The sequence below is a fragment of the Lampetra fluviatilis genome, chromosome 4 (assembly GCF_964198595.1).
Source record: "Lampetra fluviatilis chromosome 4, kcLamFluv1.1, whole genome shotgun sequence".
Taxonomy (NCBI): domain Eukaryota; kingdom Metazoa; phylum Chordata; class Hyperoartia; order Petromyzontiformes; family Petromyzontidae; genus Lampetra; species Lampetra fluviatilis.
In genome coordinates, this window is record NC_136278.1 from 17,775,133 (window position 1) to 17,793,688 (window position 18,556).

An 18,556-nucleotide genomic window follows, 5' to 3' on the forward strand; every position below is an offset into this window, starting at 1 on the left:
CCCGGGAGTTGCGCTCGCCGCCACTGACACCCCGGGAGAGGACGCCCCCACGGGGAGGGATTCGCTGTTGTCATTGCCCCTCATTGAGTGGGGCCGCCTCCAGATGTCCGACAGCTCCCTACTTACGCTACGTCGGAAAGTTGGCGCTCCCGAAGAAGGGGAGGCGCGGGTCGGTTCCTGGGTGTGCAGACAGGGCCTTTTGATGAGGTGGGACAACATGTCCCGGCGTCACGTGCTCGTTGTGCCTGTTGCTATGCGGGGTAGGGTTGTTCTGGCAGCTCATGAACGGCTCATGCATCTGGGTTTTCACAAAACGCTCGCCCTAATCCAGCGAGACTATTATTGGCCGGGGATGGGTAACGACGTGGCGAATATTCTTAAGGGATGCGTAGGGTGCGCCAAAAGGAAACCGCCACCATTGGCAGCTAATCCACCGCTGCAATCCATTCAGGTTTCGCGTATAAACGAATTGGTAGCGTTGGACATCTTGGGGCCCTTTCCGGCTACACCAAGGGGAAATAGGTTCCTGCTGGTTGGCGTGGAATACTTCACCCGATGGCCTATGGCATGGCCGCTCGCCAACCAGTCGGCTGCGGCGGTGGCGGACGCCTTTGTCCAGGGTTATGTGTTGGACAAGGGCGCCCCCGAACGCTTGCTGACGGATCAAGGGAAGAATTTTTCGAGCGTTTTGTTGCGCGAGGTGTGCGACCTGTTGGGTACAAAGAAAGTGCGTACTTCCCCCTACCACCCGCAGACTGACGGGATGGTTGAGCGTCTGAACAGGACGATTACGTCTATGTTGTGCCAACAGGTCTGCGACGATCAGGTTGATTGGGACTTACAGGTGCCGGGGGTACTCGCGGCCTATCGAATGGCCCCTCATGCGGCGACGGGGTTTTCCCCATTTTTTCTTATGTATGGGCGGGAGGCCGATCCGGCCATGGACGTCCAACTGGGGATTTCCCAGCCACGTGCAAAATCTAAATTGGCAGACCACATCAAATTTAATATCGCCAAATTGACTGAAGCGCGGGAGGCGGCAAGGTTGAATTCGCGGTCGCGGCAAATTGCAAACGAGAAATTGCATGAGCGGAGGGTGCATACGCATGATTGGAAACCAGGCGATAAGGCCTGGCTGCATTGTCCACATGCACCGTTGGCTACGTCCCCCAAGTTGTTGAGACCTTGGAGGGGACCGGTGGAAATTGTGCGGGTTGCACGACCCCAGAGTATACAGATTAAATGGGGGAAACGCCGTTGGTACGTGCACCCCTCCCGACTGAAGCCCTATGCGGCACCGTGTGACCCCGTTCTGTGCCGTGACGACCGGGCGTGTGATGTGACCGTCGACTCGGGGAGGGAGGTGTCGCAGGCTGATCCTCACGTGTCTCCACCTGACCCACCCCCAGGTGCCTCGGGCTTGACGGCTGCTGACCGTCGAGAGCCTGAACCCCGGGGCACGCACGAGTCCTCGATGCCTGGCCGATGTCTTCCTGAACCGCCGGCACCACCGGACGTTCAACCGCGTCTGGTGCCGTACGACGGACCGGCAAGGCGGACTCGGGCTAGGTCTCAACAATTTTCATGAAGACGTTTTTTGCTCTACACCGAGCTCGCCCGGTGTTCCCCTCTGCCGGGGTAATGTCCCGTTGTAGGGACGCTCGGAAGAAAAAGGGGACACTGCACGAGTCGAAAGAAAAAAAAAAAAATTTCCATTTATTTTCCTTTTTGCATACACATTGCTATTGTCACTCGCCGGTTTGTATATATTGTTCTATTGTCGCGGTGGCATTGGTTGAGGGTTGCGGATGGTAGTGTTCGCGTCGTGTTGTGTTGTTAGGTTAGTTGTTGTTCTTGTTGTTGTGTTGTGTTACGGGGCACACAGGGGGGTTTGTATATTTTTATAGCAGCCGGGGCGGCTGCGAGCTATGTGGTAGGGGGTGATGTAGTGGTGGTATTGACGTGCGCCGACTGTGACAGTGATGGATCACGGGGCGGCGCGGGGTGCGGGGTTGGGCACGCGTTGTGGGCGTGGTGTGGACGCGCGCGCCGGGAGTGACAGATGACGGGGCGGCGCGGCGTGAGTGGTGAGGCACGATGAGATGGGGGAAAAGAGGATCGTAGCCAGCGCCCGGCGATTGGTCGAATAAGTGGGTGCTCGCAGCGACGTCCGCAGGTGGGGTATAAAGGGGGACGCGCGAGAGCACTCGGGGAGAGTTACCGAGTTGAAGACCCGAAGACGGAGCTGAAGACCTAGTGCCACGAGACCCCTAGTCCCGCCGTCCTTGTGGGGACCGGGGCCCTGTGTGGCTCGGAGGCGAGGCTGTGGGACCCGGGGTCCGACGCCCCCGTGGGTCGGGCTGGGGACCCACAGTCGAGACGGATACCCCGGGCAGGGAGTGTCCCGAGTAGCTCAGGGGCGTTAGTCGCCGAGTAGCTAAGTGGATGTTGGTCATCCGAGTAGCTCAGTGGCGTTAGTCGCCGAGTAGCTAAGTGGGTGTTTGTCACCCGAGATACTAAGTGGATGTTGGTCATCCGAGTAGCTCAGTGGGCGTTAGTCGCCAAGTAGCTATGTGGGTGTTTGTCACCCGAGATACTAAGTGGGTGTTTGTCACCCGAGATACTAAGTGGGTGTTTGTCACCCGAGATACAAAGTAGGTGTTAGTCACCTGTGAACGAGTTTGATAAAATAAAGAGTGTGTTACCCGTGAAGTCGTCTCCCGCCGAGTTACTACATTACACGTACGTACTCAATGGACGGGGATGGCCCCTAAGGTCCACGGAGCTATGCAGCTCTTTTTCAGAAGCGACCAGGCTACAAATGATAGCTCAAACAAAGTCGCTTATCACGTGGAAATGTCTAGCAGCCAAACAATCTAAGAGCATATTTTTAAATGTGTACGAAAAACCCGGAGCACCCGGAGAAAATTCCATGCGACCACGGAGAGAACATGCAAACTTCCAAATGTACAGCAGGCGTCAGGGTCGAGATCGAACCCACGTTCTCCTGTATACTAGGCGAGGGAGTTAATATTTCGCCACCACGACGCCCATATCCGTATAAAGTTGATGTTACTCTTTGGTTATTTCGGTAAAGTCACGTAAAAAGAGAAAATTATAAATTAAATAATAGCATACGACGTTTCGATTGCAACACAAGCAATCATCATCAGGTACAAATGAAATAGAAAACAAAATCTAGTATTCTTAGAAATATAATGCAATACAACACAGATAGTCGGCTAACATAACAGTCAACACCCTACCTGGTTGATTACGTTATTCCAAAGATTGCTAAATTTAACAGAGAGATTAAACACAGAACCGGAGACACATAGACAGACACGTAAGCAGAGAGAGATAACACAGAGACACAGAGAGAGAGATAAACACAGAGAAACGACGCCTCTGTGTCGAGGCCTTAAATAGAGAGGGGGGCAGAGAGAGAGGGGGGGGTAGAGAAATTAGCATGTCAATGAGAGACCAGGCGCAACAGCAGGAAACAAAACAAAAAATTAACCCGTAAAAACAAAGTTTTTCACTCTAAATCCTTTATATGCGTGGCGGCTCGAGTCCTCTCGTCCTTTGGCTTGAGATGGCTGCCACCTATGGGTCAGATGATTGTCTGCAGTATTAAACAATTGGTAATTAAATATTTAATTTGTTTTCCCTAAACAGTGTAAAATTTTGGAAAAAAAATTTCACGAACATTAATTGTCTCGCACAACGAGTCTGTGTACAAAATGTCAGCTCGATTGGATCACGGGAAGTGGGTTAAAAAACGACCGAAAGGTTTGCACGGTCGTAAGCAAGCAAGCAAGCACGCAAGCGAACTTAATATAAATGATTTAAAAATGGGAAAGTCAGGAGCCTAAGAAACACAGAAAATTCTCACTTACACGCGACTGAAAGAAGATCAGTATTCATGCATCTCACGTAAAATCACACCAGACACACGAGGCATCGGTGGTTCAGTGGTAGAATTCTTGCCTGCCACGCGGGAGGCCCGAGTTCGATTCCTGGCCGATGCCCTTTTATCCAACTAAACAACACCAAACTGCAAATTTGTAGTGAATATAAAAAATGAATCCACCATCATCTGCAGATCGTGATGAAAAAAGTAAAAAGTCAAATTCTATACACACAGAGAAAACGCAATTTTGGAGGATGGAAAAAAGAAGAGTATTCATGCATCTCACGTAAAAAAAATTCGAGTGGAATGTGGTATAGGTGATTCAGTGGTATAATTCTGGACTGCCACGTGGGAGACCTGGGATCGATTCCTGGCCAATGCACTTTTATCCAGATAAGCAACATCATAACCGATTAAAATGCACGTGGAGTGGTTTCAAGAAAATTACTTTACATGTCAATGAAGAATATTAATCGCATAAAATTTATTCCCTTGTATACTTGCAGAAAAAACACGGTGGGGTCACTTTCAGCTGCGGAAATCAGGTCGCAGTTATTTTGACAACGAAATGCAATAACTAGTATTGGACACGGGTAGTGACAAAGGATTTCTCTTGCAGAAAGCGGTTATACCAAATCTTTATAACAGGTGACGACATATTTTTAACAACATCCCAATAACTTGCATATAATCAATTTAGTCCATCTTCATTTTCGGATATTCATGAAAAATGGGAAAGTCAGGAGCCTAACAAACACAGAAAAGTCTCACTTACACGCGACTGAAAGAAGATCAGTATTCATGCATCTCACGTAAAATCACACCAGACACACGAGGCATCGGTGGTTCAGTGGTAGAATTCTCGCCTGCCACGCGGGAGGCCTGGGTCCGATTCCCGGCCGATGCACTTTTATCCAACTAAACAACAATAAACTGCAAATTTGTAGCGAATATAAAAAAGAACCCACCATCATCTGCAGATCGTGATGCAAAAAGTAAAAAGTCAGATTCCATATACACAGAAAACGCAATTTTGGACGATGGAAAAAAGAAGAGTATTCATGCATCTCACGTAAAACAAATTCCAGTGGAATGTGGTATAGGTGATTCAGTGGTAGAATTCTGGACTGCCACGTGGGAGACCTGGGATCGATTCTTGGCTAATGCACTTTTATCCAGATAAGCAACATCATAACCGATTAAAATGCACGTGGAGTGGTTTCAAGAAAATGACTTTCCATGTCAATGAAGAATATTAATCGCATAAAATTAATTCCCTTGTATACTTGCAGAAAAAAACACGATGAGGTCACTTTCAGCTACGGAAATCAGGTCGCAGTTATTTTGATAACGAAATGCAATAACTAGTATTGGAAACGAGTAGTGACGAAGGATTTATCTTGCGGAAAGCGGTTCTACCAAATCTGTATAACAGGTGAAGAAATATGTTTAACAACATCCCAATAACTTGCATATAATCAATTTAGTCCATCTTCATCTTCGGATATTCATGAAAAATGTGAAAGTCAGGAGCATAAGTAACACAGAAAAGTCTCACTCACACGCTACTGAAAGAAGATCAGTATTCATGCATCTCATGTAAAATCACACCAGGCACACGAGGCATCGGTGGTTCAGTGGTAGAATTCTCGCCTGCCACACGGGAGGCCCGGGTTCGATTCCCGGCCGATGCACTTTTATACAACAATAAACTGCTCATTTGTAGTGAATATAAAAAAAGAACCCACCATCATCTGCAGATCGTGATGAAAAATGTCAAAAGTCAGATTCTATATACACAGAGAAAACGCAATTTTGGAGGATGATAAAAGGAGAGAATTCATGCATCTCACTTTAAAAAATTCGAGTGGAATGTGGTATGGAATGTGGTATAGATGTTTCAGTGGAAGAATTCTGGACTGCCACGTGGAAGACCTGGGATTGATTCCTGGCCGATGCACTTTTATCCAGATAAGCAACATCATAACCGATTAAAATGCACGTGGAGTGGTTTCAAGAAAATGACTTTCCATGTCAATGAAGAATATTAATCGCATAAAATTAATTCCCTTGTATACTTTCAGAAACAAACACTGTGAGGTCACATTCAGCTGCAGAAATCAGGTCGCAGTTATTTTACAACGAAATGCAATAACTAGTATTGGAAACGAGAAGTGACGAAGGATTTCTCTTGCGGAAAGCGGTTCTACCAAATTTTTATAACAGGTGAAGAAATATTTTAACAACATCCCAATAACTTGCATATTATCAATTTAGTCCATCTTCATCTTCGGATATTCATGAAAATGGGAAAGTCAGGAGCATAAGAAACACAGAAAAGTCTCACTCACACGCTACTGAAAGAAGATCAGTATTCATGCATCTCATGTAAAATCACACCAGGCACACGAGGCATCGGTGGTTCAGTGGTAGAATTCTCGCCTGCCACGCGGGAGGCCCGGGTTCGATTCCCGGCCGATGCACTTTTATCCAACTAAACAACAATAAACTGCTCATTTGCAGTGAATACAAGTAAACCCGTAAAAACAAAGTTTTTCACTATAAATCCTTTATATGCGTGGCGGCTAGAGTCCTCTCGTCCTCTGGCTTGAGATGGCTGCCACCTATGGGTCAGATGATTGTCTGCCACCATTAAGCAATTGGTAATTAAATATTTAATTTGTTTTCCCTAAACAGTGTAAAATTTTGGATTTTTTGTTTTTCACGAAAATTAATTGTCACACACAACGAGTCTGTGGAAAATGTCAGCTGGATTGGATCACGGGAAGTGGGTTAAAAAACGAGCGAAAGATTTGCACGGTCCTAAGCAAGCAAGCGAACTTAATATAAAGGATTTAAAAATATATTCGCCTGTGGAGGACGCGGGGATCAATCCCGCGACCTTTGGCATGGGAAGCGAGGGCGCTACCAACTGCGCTACTCTGCCACGGCCTGTGGAGGGGTTACGCTCTGGGCTCTTACACTCTGACGTTCAGCCAAAGCCATGAATGAGTTCTATTTGAATATATGTAAAATAATTTTTTTTTGCCTAAAAAGTGTAAAATTTTGGGAATTTTTTTCACGAACAATAATTGTCTGGCACAACGAGTCTGTGTGCAAAATGTCAGCTCGATTGGATCACGGGAAGTGGGTTAAAAAACGACCGAAAAATGTGCACGGTCCTAAGCAAGCAAGCACGCAAGCAAGCAAGCAAGCACGCAAGCAAGCACGCAAGCAAGCAAGCACGCAAGCAAGCAAGCGAACTTAATATAAAGGATTTAAAAAGAGCGGAGACAGAGAGAGAGAAAACACACTAAATCAAACAAACTTAGTGAAAATTGGAAATGTAATGCAATGCAACACAGAGAGTCGGTCAACACACAATTGACGCATGGCCTGGTTGATTACGTTCTTCCAGAGATTGCTAAATTATAAGTTAAGTGTGAAATTTAAATTTGATGTTCAAACTATTAAATTAATACTTTGACTTCCATAAAATTATTGAAATCACTTACTTAAAAAATACGTGTTTGATATTTTATTATATATATAAAAAATATATTCACAGCCCTGCCCAACCCCCGTATGTGTTAACAGTCAAGGCGATGTCCCCAAACCTGGCAGAAATTTCACATTCCTACAGCAAGGCAGAGATTCTCCACGGGACAACCACCTTCGATTTCCCCACAAAGCGGTACCTATTTCTATCGACCCCAGAGGGATGATGGGTCGAGTCAACCATCCCCCCCACCCCCCCCCCAAAAAATCAGGAATTGAATGGCGTTACCAGCCGCGACGGTTTCCCAACGCTCGCATCCCAGGTGCCCGACGGCCGCGGAGACACTGACCATCACGGAGAACGGGAGCTCGAGCCGCGCGGGGTTCCGCGTGCGCGTGTTCCGCCTGCTGGAGGAAACGGCGTCGCTCTTCATTCACTGCCAGCTGCGCGTGTGCGTGGAGGCCGAGTGCGACACCGTACGTACGCACGCACATACAAAAACATAACCCACCGTGTAGACTTAATAGACAAGTGCTGTTCGCGAGTAGCACACTGAGGGGGTGGGTGGTCAACACCACGCCCGACCTCCTTTGTATCCCGAGTGGCAATGTTTACACATCGCACCAGGTACTCATTTGAGGCTGAGTCGACCTATGGGGAGGCCCAGGACCGGTTCAGATAACCGTGGTTGGCCGTGAGCGGGTATCTAACTCGGATAGCCGGGTTACGAGTGTAGCTCCCGCTACACTACATGTGTTCGTACATGCGATACCGTACGTATGCACACATGTACACACGCACGTATGTACACGCAGCGGGCGGTGGTTGCTACGCTGCACGTGGCTGAGCAGCACAAATGGCAAGTGTTGTATACTCCTTTACCGTGGGCATCGCAGAGCCATACCCTGGCCTGCCAGCAGAATGAAGTCCAGCAAAGTGTGGACCGATATCGTCTGTCCCTTGTGAACATAATTGAGTGTTGCCCCTCGCATGCGTGGGTTTCCTCCCACGTGTATACGCAACACTCCCTCATTGGCTGAAAACATCTTATTAAATAGAAAACTGCATAGCAATTTATAGTAGTAGGTTTTTACCCTTTTAAACTGGTACAAAACTGACACCTTTATTCAAGGCATCATGTTTGCAATAACCACAACACAAGTAGTCAAAAAAGCAAACAAAAAGAAGCAACTCTGATAATGATAATAATATGCACTGTCCTTGAAGTTGATTGGTCCACACCCGAGACGGCTTTCTTTAGAGCCTAGTCCCCATTGGTGTTGGACCAGATGACACCAGAAGGCGTACAACTCAAACACAGTGCAATATCAGAGTATTGAGAGCTCGGGGTAAGAATTTACACTATGAGATCTCTTTTACCAGTGGCAAAATATAGTAGTAGGCAGAGGTGTGGACTCGAGTCATGTGACTTGGACTCGAGTCAGACTCGAGTCATGAATTTGATGACTTGCGACTCGACTTGGACTTGCATAACAATGACTTTGTCCCACCTATGAGATGTGGACTCGAGTCATGTGACTTGGACTCGAGTCAGACTCGAGTCATGAATTTGATGACTTGCGACTCGACTTGGACTTGCATAACAATGACTTTGTCCCACCTCTGGTAGTAGGTTTTTACCCTTTTAAACTGGTACAAAACTGACACCTTTATTCAAGGCATCATGTTTGCAAACATGGTACAAAACTGACACCTTTATTCAAGGCATAATGTTTGCAAACATGAAGCCTTGAATAAAGGTGTCAGTTTTGTACCAGTTTAAAAGGGTAAAAACCTACTACTATATTTTGCCACTGGTAAAAGAGATCTCATAGTGTAAATGCTTACCCCGAGCTCTCAATACTCTGATATTGCACTGCGTTTGAGTTGTACGCCTTCTGGTGTCATCTGGTCCAACACCAATGGGGACTAGGCTCTAAAAAAAGCCGTCTCGGGTGTGGACCAATCAACTTTAAGGACAGTGCATATTATTATCATTATCAGAGTTGCTTCTTTTTGTTTGCTTTTTTGACTACTTGTGTTGTGGTTATTGCAAACATGATGCCTTGAATAAAGGTGTCAGTTTTGTACCAGTTTAAAAGGGTAAAAACCTACTACTATATTTTGCCACTGGTAAAAGAGATCTCAGTGCATAACAATTGTTGGCGCCAGCTCACCGCCTGCCTGCAGCCTTCCAGGTTTGTCTGTGGTTCCTCAGCTATTATGAGATCCAATTTGAATGAACGACGGATGCTTGGGCTGCTCAGTGAGATTTCCGAATGGACTCCCCGTATCGTGACCCCGATAGCAGCACGGCCGGGGCCAACTCTTTGGAGGAGCGGAAATGTTTTGTTCACGTCGACCACGACCAATCCGTTCCATCTGCTTCGACCCGATTGAAATCTGATCATTTTGGTAATTTTCCGAATGGTATAGAAGACATCCCCATGTCATTTAATGATTCTCCCCGGGACGCTTTCGTTCTCGAATCCAAGTTTCTGTGAGGCGCCTGCGTAACTTACAGAGTCACCGCTGGCTGAGTAAAATATAACAACCCACAGTCCTTTGTCAATCCACTGCTAGATCCAGGCCTTCCCACGTCGTGCTAACCATGCGGATTGTTTTTTACCATGGGGGGGAGCGGTGGCACAGTGGTTAACAGCCTGTGCTGCCAACCTGGCGACCTGAATTTGATTCCCGCTCACGGCCGTTAGTGGCAACATCTGATCCAGTCATGGTGGGGTGTGTAAAACATCGGTACTGCGGAGACAAATGCGGCCGGGTGTGGATGCTAGCTATGCCGGCCTTTATAGGTCCTCGGTAACAGCACTTACACTCCTAACAGCTTGTGTAGTCTATGCAGTTTGCGAGATCAGTTCAGACATCGCTCGCCGCTGATGTTAACCACGTTCGGGAATCGAACTCGGGGGGGAAATTCGCGACCCCCAGCGCCGCCGCCGTTACCCCCACGGCGTCAAGAGGCCTGCGCGTGGCCGTGTGTGTCAGGACTGCAGTCGGACAAACTCGGCGAGACTCTTGCGGTGGGACCGCTGGGACCGGCGATCGTCAGCAGCGACGGCGGTGCACAACGTCGTGACTCTGGGCCCCGTGCAGAGGGTGAAGCGTGACTCTCCCTCCCACGCCCATGGTGATCCTCACCCTCCCCACGTGTTCCTGGCCCGCTTGTCGATCCGCTGCCGGGCGACGATGCTCTCCCGACGCCGTGTGGGGGTTCGTGTGGGGGGGCCGATTTGACCGTACTTCATCACGCCGGTCGGCGCGGGTCGAAGGCGGGCAGCTTCGACGCCGGAGCGGAGGGCGGCTTTGTCGCGCCGCCCTCTGCCTACAACTGCCGCAGCGCAGCGACCGTTGCCGCTGCGCTGTTATGCCGCGTGCCACTCGCCCGTCCAAGCGCTGTACAGGCTCGGCTCTGCTGAGATGCCGAGATCTGACGCGATTGGACGCGTCCAGTTTGAGTTGGTCTCAGGTCAAAGTCTCACTCGCATTAATATTGGCTGTTCCTTGCGTAGTAGACAAGGTCAACAATTTTTTTTAAACATTCAAGGAAAATCAATGGGAAATTTTGACAAACAGAATAAAATGTAATTCTTGAAGAGAAGGTATGGATAAAACAATGTGGGAATCGTCAGTATTTGCTGTTGGCGAACTAACTACACATTCAATCTTGACTGAAAGCTTTTGTGACTGCAGGAATTCATATTGTTTGGGTCTTTCGGTAAGATATCTACGTGACTTTACCGAAAGACCCAAAGAATATAACTACACATTGCGCTCAGCTTCCGATACCTTTGAACAGTGAACAGAATAAACCAAGGCCATAGCCATGGAGTCAACATTGGGGGGACCAAATCTTCCAAGGTGTCTGGGGGTCCCCCCCAGAAAAAAAAAATCTTAATTTGAAAACTCATTTCCTGCCTAAAATCTAAAAAAAAATTCACTAACACATAGGATGGACTTTTGATTTATTTTTTACAATAATGTGTAATGGTGTATTGTATTACATTGCTCTGTTTTTTATTTTTAACCTTTTATTGTTTCATTGTATGTTATGTTTGAGATTAGGGATTAATAAAGTACAACCATAACCACAATCATATAAACAGAAATCTATTTTATAGAAATATATTGGGGGGGACATTTTGAGCATATTTATATATTGGGGGATGTGTGTCCCCCCAATATATATTATAATTACGGCCTTGGAATAAACCACGCCAGCTGTTGGCTCCCGCACTGTGCCGTGGGAGCCAACAGATAACGTCGGCGGAAGAGCGAGCAGCTCTTGCAATAGGAATGTCGCAAGTTCAAATCCTGGCTGAGGTTTAACTCAGCCCCATCACCCCTCTCAGGTCAATAAAACGAGTACAACTATCAGAATCAGAAATGTGTTTCCCGAGTGAAGCTCATCGCGCTAAAAAGCTCTTTGTCAAGAGCGACTCGGCTGGCACACATCAAAGCATTCCACAATTGCATAATTTGTGACAAAGTCAACAGTGATTGTCCTGTGGATAGACTCGGCCCCACCATAGGAACGTGGAACTTCCACCACTGGCTCAGGGCTGTATACAGGAGATCAACACCTCCTCAATGCTCATTTGTGAAGGAAGCCACTTTTGGCTTTACGAGCCCGCAGCAGTACGGGGTGCTGCACCGTGTGCTCACGTCACCGTCGTACGTACCGTGCCATTTCCCGCTTGCTGCCAGCAGGGGACGGGACCGAAGCTGCCATGTCTGCCGTCCTGGGAGGGCTGCTGGGCTTCTCGCTGCTCGTGCTGCTGGTGACGCTGCTCACCGTGAAACGCTGCGACGCGCACGCCTTCGCGTTCCGGCCTGGGCCCGGCGCGGGGCCCCCTTCAGCGGAACTCGCAGGGCCCGTGGACCCAGCACAGTGGAGCCTCCACAGTTGCTGAACGCAGACACCTGGCTCACACGCTAACGCTAGGGCGCCGCGGTGGCGAGATGTTATCTCCCTCGCCTGGTGTGCAGGATGTCGTGGGTTCGATCCTGACCCAAACGCCTGCTGTATATTTGGAGCTTGCCTGTCTCTCTCTCTCTCCCCGTGGTCGCATTGATTTTTTTCCGGGTCCTCTAGTTTTTCCCTCCACATTTAGAAACATGCGTTTAGAGTATTTTACTGCTATACATTTCCACATAAGCCACTTCGTAGAGCTATCTATCATTTGTGGCTATATAGCTCAGCGGGCCTTACCTGGTAAAATAAAAAGTTGAGTTACATTTGGTGTTTGTGAATCGTATGCGTTACTCTCGGGGTTGGGCTACCACCTGGCTGGATTTCACTCAAGCAGCCGGGGCATCGTTCGGGGTGGCACATATCGATTTGCGCGAGATTCTGGTCGCATCGTTTTGAACTTTACTTTACAACTGAGTGCCGATTAAGAAATCTGTCCGCCTTGGCCTACGGTCGAAAGGTTGCGACCCCAATCGTGGGTTTAGAAATGGTAACGTAGATAATTGTCAACGGAGGTAAAATTGTGAAGGTGCAGACCTGAAAGTGGTCGCTCGCACCACTGCTGGCGCAAGGAGCCTCCGCTAGAGGGAGCTCCAGAGAGCCCCTGTAGATATATTGCCGATATGGGTAAATTTAAATGCGAAGAGGTAGGCATATATATGGAGCATTGTGCACACAGCTCTTCCCAATTCCTACAACCGTGTTCTGTACACGCACACAAGGTGGGCTCAATGGCAATATGGAAGTGCCACCATAGACCCTATTTGTCTTGCAGCCCATGTTCACCGACACTCACCCTCATTGAGCATGGCCATGCAAAGATTTTCCAATTGGGTAATTTTCAGGAAATTGTTCATATTTGGACCATGACACCGGCACACAATGGCCTATTCTTGCAATTGAGTTCACGGGATTTTTAACGTCCAGTGTGAAGAAGAGATGGCTTGTATTTTTCTCGGTTATTACACCCGCAGTATTGACCAGGGCAGCCACTACATTCGAACCATAAATCTCTTGCAACAAGTGGCAAAGGCGCCACCGCGAGGCCGCATCACAATCCACTTACACCCAACGTCAGAGATAGCTTGTAAGTCACCGAAGCTATCATCTAAAGATGTCTCGGTTTAGTTTACATCACGCGATGGACACCATTTTTATTATTTAGACACTGCACCTGCGAAACACGAAGCTTTTTTCATGACAAAATAACGATCTGGAAAGTTTTGAAAATACTCCTTTAGGGACTCTACTTACGAACATTCGACCAACGAACTTCCAGAGATATGAAACACATTCCTGCGGAGGGAGCTGGTAGGAACGTTGGGTTGCTCGGTAAATGGCCATGGTCAACGGCCGCGTGGTGTAGTCCGCAAATGTGCCCGACTGTGAGGGCGGGCACAAGCCGGCATAAGTAGGTTAAACGTTGAGTTTTATAAGGGCACCACGGGGTGACCAGCCCCTCCCCACCCAGTCCCACCCCTCCCACCCCCCACCCAGCCCCACCCTCCCCACCCAGCCCCTCCCCACCCTCCCCACCCAGCGCCTCTCCACCCAGCCCGACCCCTCCCATTTTTGGATGCACGATGGACGGACACAATAATCCCGTGGGCTAGTGGAACCAGGTGGTTCCTATCAGTACAAACCTGTCCGTATGTCCAGTTTTCTGTTCGGACCGAGTCGTAAGTTCAACCGCCACGCAATAGATGGCGGTGGTGGCATCTACATCTGCAGAACGTGAAGAACCAGTGACATCTACAGGAGATTATACAACTTTTAGAGCTATTCCCCGTGTTTGGTGTACATGCTGTCCATGTTTGGAATCGATAGTAAAATTGGACTTACGAACAAATCGACTAACGAACAAACCTCTGGAACCTAATTCTAGATTTGAAGCTTTCGTGACTGCAAGGATTCATACTCTTAGTTCTTTTGGTAAAGTCACGTAGGTAAAAAAATGAAATTAAACAATAATAATAAAATAAAAATCATGACGTTTCGGAGGCAACACAAGTCTCCGTCATCAAGTGGGACCGTCACAGCCAGATTTGCTGCATCAAGTGAGGCAGGGATTAAAGATGCAAGCCCTTAAATACAAGTTGAGGGGGGAGGAGAGGGGGGCTAAAAGAAGGCACGAAGTGCTCGTAGGCGTCGACGACGTGGACGTGTTTGTGCGCAAGTAACTATTGTTGCACATGCTAACGTATTGGACGAGGGGGGGGGGGCTAAAAGAGAGTACGGGGTGCAAGTGTACGTGGACATGTCTATGTACAAGCACCTGTTGATACACATGATAGAAAAGAACGAAAATGCCCATGTTTATACCAGTGTTGGCTGACAATAAAGAGAGTACTTTTAAACACTGGGGATGTTGACATTCGGTAAAGTAAAATAGTGCTTGTCAGATAAGATGGTCCAAAAATGTGTAGTGAAATCTTTTTTACATGGTTAATAACATCTTTCCAATGATTACCAAGTTTGTACCCATCATCACGGTTGAAATTATGTCGGTGTTTGTATATCTGAATGGCTTCGTGTACAAACCTTTGATGGTAGCCAGAGGGTTTGCAGAGCACCTTAGTCTCGGAAAAAACAATATCATGAGAACCTAACTCGTTCGTAAGTAGAGGAGTCCCTGTAATGTTGAATGATTATTTACGTCTGCTCTGGTGATGATCCAATGATTCGCCATGGCGAGTGATCCAAGGCTGCTGGCATTGCCACTCCAGTATTGGTGCACCGTTATACGTTTGATGTGGTTTATATATGTGCCCCATCATAATTATTATAAGTGACAGCTTTGTCAATCCACTGCGAGATGAGGCCAGTGCAGGTGAAGTGAAGGGAGCATCTGGAATTGGTTTGGATATTGCAGGCCCTGGCTGAAGGTCGTGGCAGTAACCGTTGCACCACCACTCTGCCTCACATGCTCCCTGCCGATTTTAAAATGCTTCACCGTGAGAACACGCGAACCAACAGAGAGGGGGCTCACCCCCAACCTTCAAGTCGGTCACATCCACAGAGTCCTTACACTGAAGGGCCTCTGCTTCGTGTCGTCACAATAGTCGTTTTTGAAAATCGGTGCAAACTTTGGAAAAAAAACCTCAAAGAAATGTTCTGCCAATTTGGAAACCTTATTACCACATTTGTCAGAACTTCACAGATCCCAAATCTAACTCGACAGCGAGATAATTTTTTATCACAGCTGCGGAGCACAGAGGCCCAGAGGCTCAAAATTCGTGTTACCCCCAGTGTGGGAATCGACACCGGTGTTCTGGTATCGGTATCGTCTTCAACTTTATCACAAGATGAACGTATCCAGGTTGGTTTGCGTGAAACGTTGTGACCCTCGTGTAAATGCTTTGTTCAGAGTGGTGTAGTAATAGTCTATTTGTTAATTTTATTATAATAAAAGCCCAGAGCAGACTTCATACATTTTCAAGGTGAGCAGCTACATCAAAAACCAGGACAAGCGAGAGCCACGAATGAATAATTTGCCATTCTGATGACGTACGTGTATGTCAGAAAAAAATATATAAGATATCTTTATCGGTACGTACAAGGCCATGCGGGGGGGCATGTGGCACAGTTTGGCACCGGCTATCGAAGAGTGCGGTTGCGTCGCTACAGTTCTCTGCGGTGAGTACAATGCCTTTAAAAATGGCGCTACACCTCTCTAAATAAAATTAACGCCGAACCGCTCGTGCGTTCCGAGATTCAGCGATGACCGGGAACCACCCTGCAACTTGCAGTCCTCTCAGAACAGGAAAAGGTTATAAGTGTACGAACGATCGCAGTTGCGAGCTCGCTATCGCCGCAGCCTCTCACCCGAGTTGGCCGAACGCTCAGCTTTATTCACCAACCCACTTGCAAACCGAATTCACCGAGCACCTTGCAATATTTGGTCGTATGAGAAAAGCAGGCCGAAATTAAGTCACGGATGTCACTCGATGGATAGAAAAGTTTGACCTGTCACCAGTGCAGATCGCTTTCTTGGACAATAAAAATAGCAGTCATCAACAATAAATAAAAAAACATTGAGAGGTGGTGGGTGGCTCAGTGATAATTTTTCTTTGGTGGAGTAATCGGTTTCATCACAGACGGCTATCTGGACCGTAACCTATGTCTCAGCGGTGTCAGCTCCATGATCGGGTCTCCGAGCCACCACCACTCTCGATCAGTAAGAGGGGAAATTGTGGCCATCCCAACAGGCAACAGTGAAACAAGGACCAATACATAGGGGCCAAAGAGGAGCTGCTGCACCTGCAACACTGCGCTATTCTGTGTGACGGCAAATCCACACTGAGGGGATACGGCATTGGCAGGGGTCGGGCTCCTGCAGTGTTTTGCCAGTGTTGGGAATCTGACCAAATAGAAGTTTCGGGCGGGCATCGCCGCAAGCAGACAACGCTTTGCCCCACATCCGATCAAAGAACTCGCATGAGGCAAACGAGGCGAGGGCAGGACGGACGGATCGACGACACCGCACTGCTGCTGTCGTACGATGACGCAGGCACCTTCCTCACGAATGCAAAAACGAATTAAGACCACGACGACAAAATTGTTTCGCCAATTTATTTCCGAGATTGACGCGATGAATGGTCATGCCTCGTTACTTATTTCGTAATGTTAGTGTCGGGCAGAGCAATGGGGAACGAGGTCACGTGTGAAACATGAACCATACAATAGATCACATCAACCTTCAGTGGGCACTGCCGAAACACATGCTCCACAATTCATTGTTAAATCTAGCACGGGAAGAGAAATAATTTGAACGGTACCAGTGTTTTTTCTCCTTCTGATTTCGCAAAATTGCGTAACCAGGCTTTTTTCAAACTGGGTAGAGAAAAATGCTTCCCTTTGTGAATCTACGACTATTAACTCAGCATTAACCCAAAGAAGCAACCAGATGCAGGTAAGTAATGAGAGGGTGCTGGTGTGTGAAGTGTGGGCAATTGCTACACAATGCACCTGCACTGCCTACATGGAAACTGCGAGCATCTGGAAGCATATCGGCCTTTCCTAGCCAACAATCCTCAAACGTGGCACATTTCACTGCTTATAATTAGGGCGCACCTTGTGTGGTGTGTGTGGTGTGTGTGTGTGTCAACCTCTGTGTGCTCCGTGCGTCTACCTCTGTGATGTGTACGTCTAACAATCTGTGGTCTGTGTAACAACCTGTGAGGTCTGTGTGTGTCCAGCTATGTGCTGTGTGTGTTAAACTGCGTGTCCAACTGTGTGTAACAACATGTGTGGTCTGTGTCAACCTGTGTGCTGTGTGTGTGCGCATGCGCCCGAAGAGGCCGCACAGGGTTTTTTGTTGTGTGAAGCGAACCCAAGCCGCGGAACGCCGCTGGGTGACGAGCGATGGTAGCGCCGCGCCGTGCCACCGAGAGGCGGTGCGACGCTGATGGGGGGCGCCCACTGCGGTCCGCGGGACACGGCACCTGGCACGGCGTGGCACGCCCGTAGCGACGCGGTGCTCCCCCAAGGCGGCCGGTGCGGAAGTCACTTGATGCGCTGCACGATGACGGCGTTGAGGAGGTTCGCCTCCCCCAGCGTCTGCTCCTCGTCCGTCAGCTCCCGACTCGGGAACGTCGTCATGAGCACGAAGGGCGACGCCGCCATGGCTGGGCGCGACTGCACGATGAGCTGCCGCACATCACGTAGCCTGTGGCGCGCCGGCGCAGAGTGGCATCAGAATGACGGACCAAATAAAAACGAACCTTTCCCTCGCACCGTTCAACGTCGCCGCGTCGTCCCAGCGTCCCGTCGTTTTCACGTCAAAATGCGTTTTTTGTTGTTGTCGTGGCCAGCAATTGCCGCTGCTTTTAAAACGAAAACAAAAGGGTGCAATTCGATACGAAACAAAAAAGGAAAAAACGATCAAATCTAATCGGCACATTCATCACTAATGGCTAGGCAAACGCAAGCATGCGCGTTTCAACGCCCCGCAGTCCTCACCTCGTCACACAAACTCAACTTGAAGCCACCAAGAGGAGACCCTCGTGGGCAACCTCAACCCACAGCAGCATGCGCTGGCGGTCACGACATACCTGCATGGCTCCGCTGAGAACGCCTACTCCGTGGGTTAAGGTGCAGGGGGTGGGTGAGTGGGGGGAGGGGTTACAGACCGGGAGACGGGAACCACTGGACA

General features: G+C 48.4%; 1 protein-coding gene and 2 non-coding genes across 3 annotated transcripts in view; 2 read left to right on the forward strand and 1 right to left on the reverse strand.

The window, feature by feature from the left end:
- The first annotated feature begins 5,536 nt into the window (after window positions 1–5,536).
- On the forward strand, window positions 5,537–5,607 carry TRNAG-GCC (transfer RNA glycine (anticodon GCC)). Its single transcript has one exon. It is a non-coding gene; the product is annotated as a tRNA-Gly (tRNA).
- A 718-nt stretch (window positions 5,608–6,325) lies between these two features.
- Window positions 6,326–6,396, forward strand: TRNAG-GCC (transfer RNA glycine (anticodon GCC)). The gene has a single exon. It is a non-coding gene; the product is annotated as a tRNA-Gly (tRNA).
- Window positions 6,397–16,960: 10,564 nt separating this feature from the next.
- The window catches only part of UBXN2A (UBX domain protein 2A), a 33,506-nt gene continuing 31,910 nt past the window's right edge, over window positions 16,961–18,556 (reverse strand). The window contains exon 9 of the mRNA XM_078855681.1: window positions 16,961–18,070. Within this exon, the coding sequence (XP_078711807.1) occupies window positions 17,908–18,070 (163 nt within the window). The 3' untranslated portion in view covers window positions 16,961–17,907. The remainder of the gene's footprint in view (window positions 18,071–18,556) is intronic.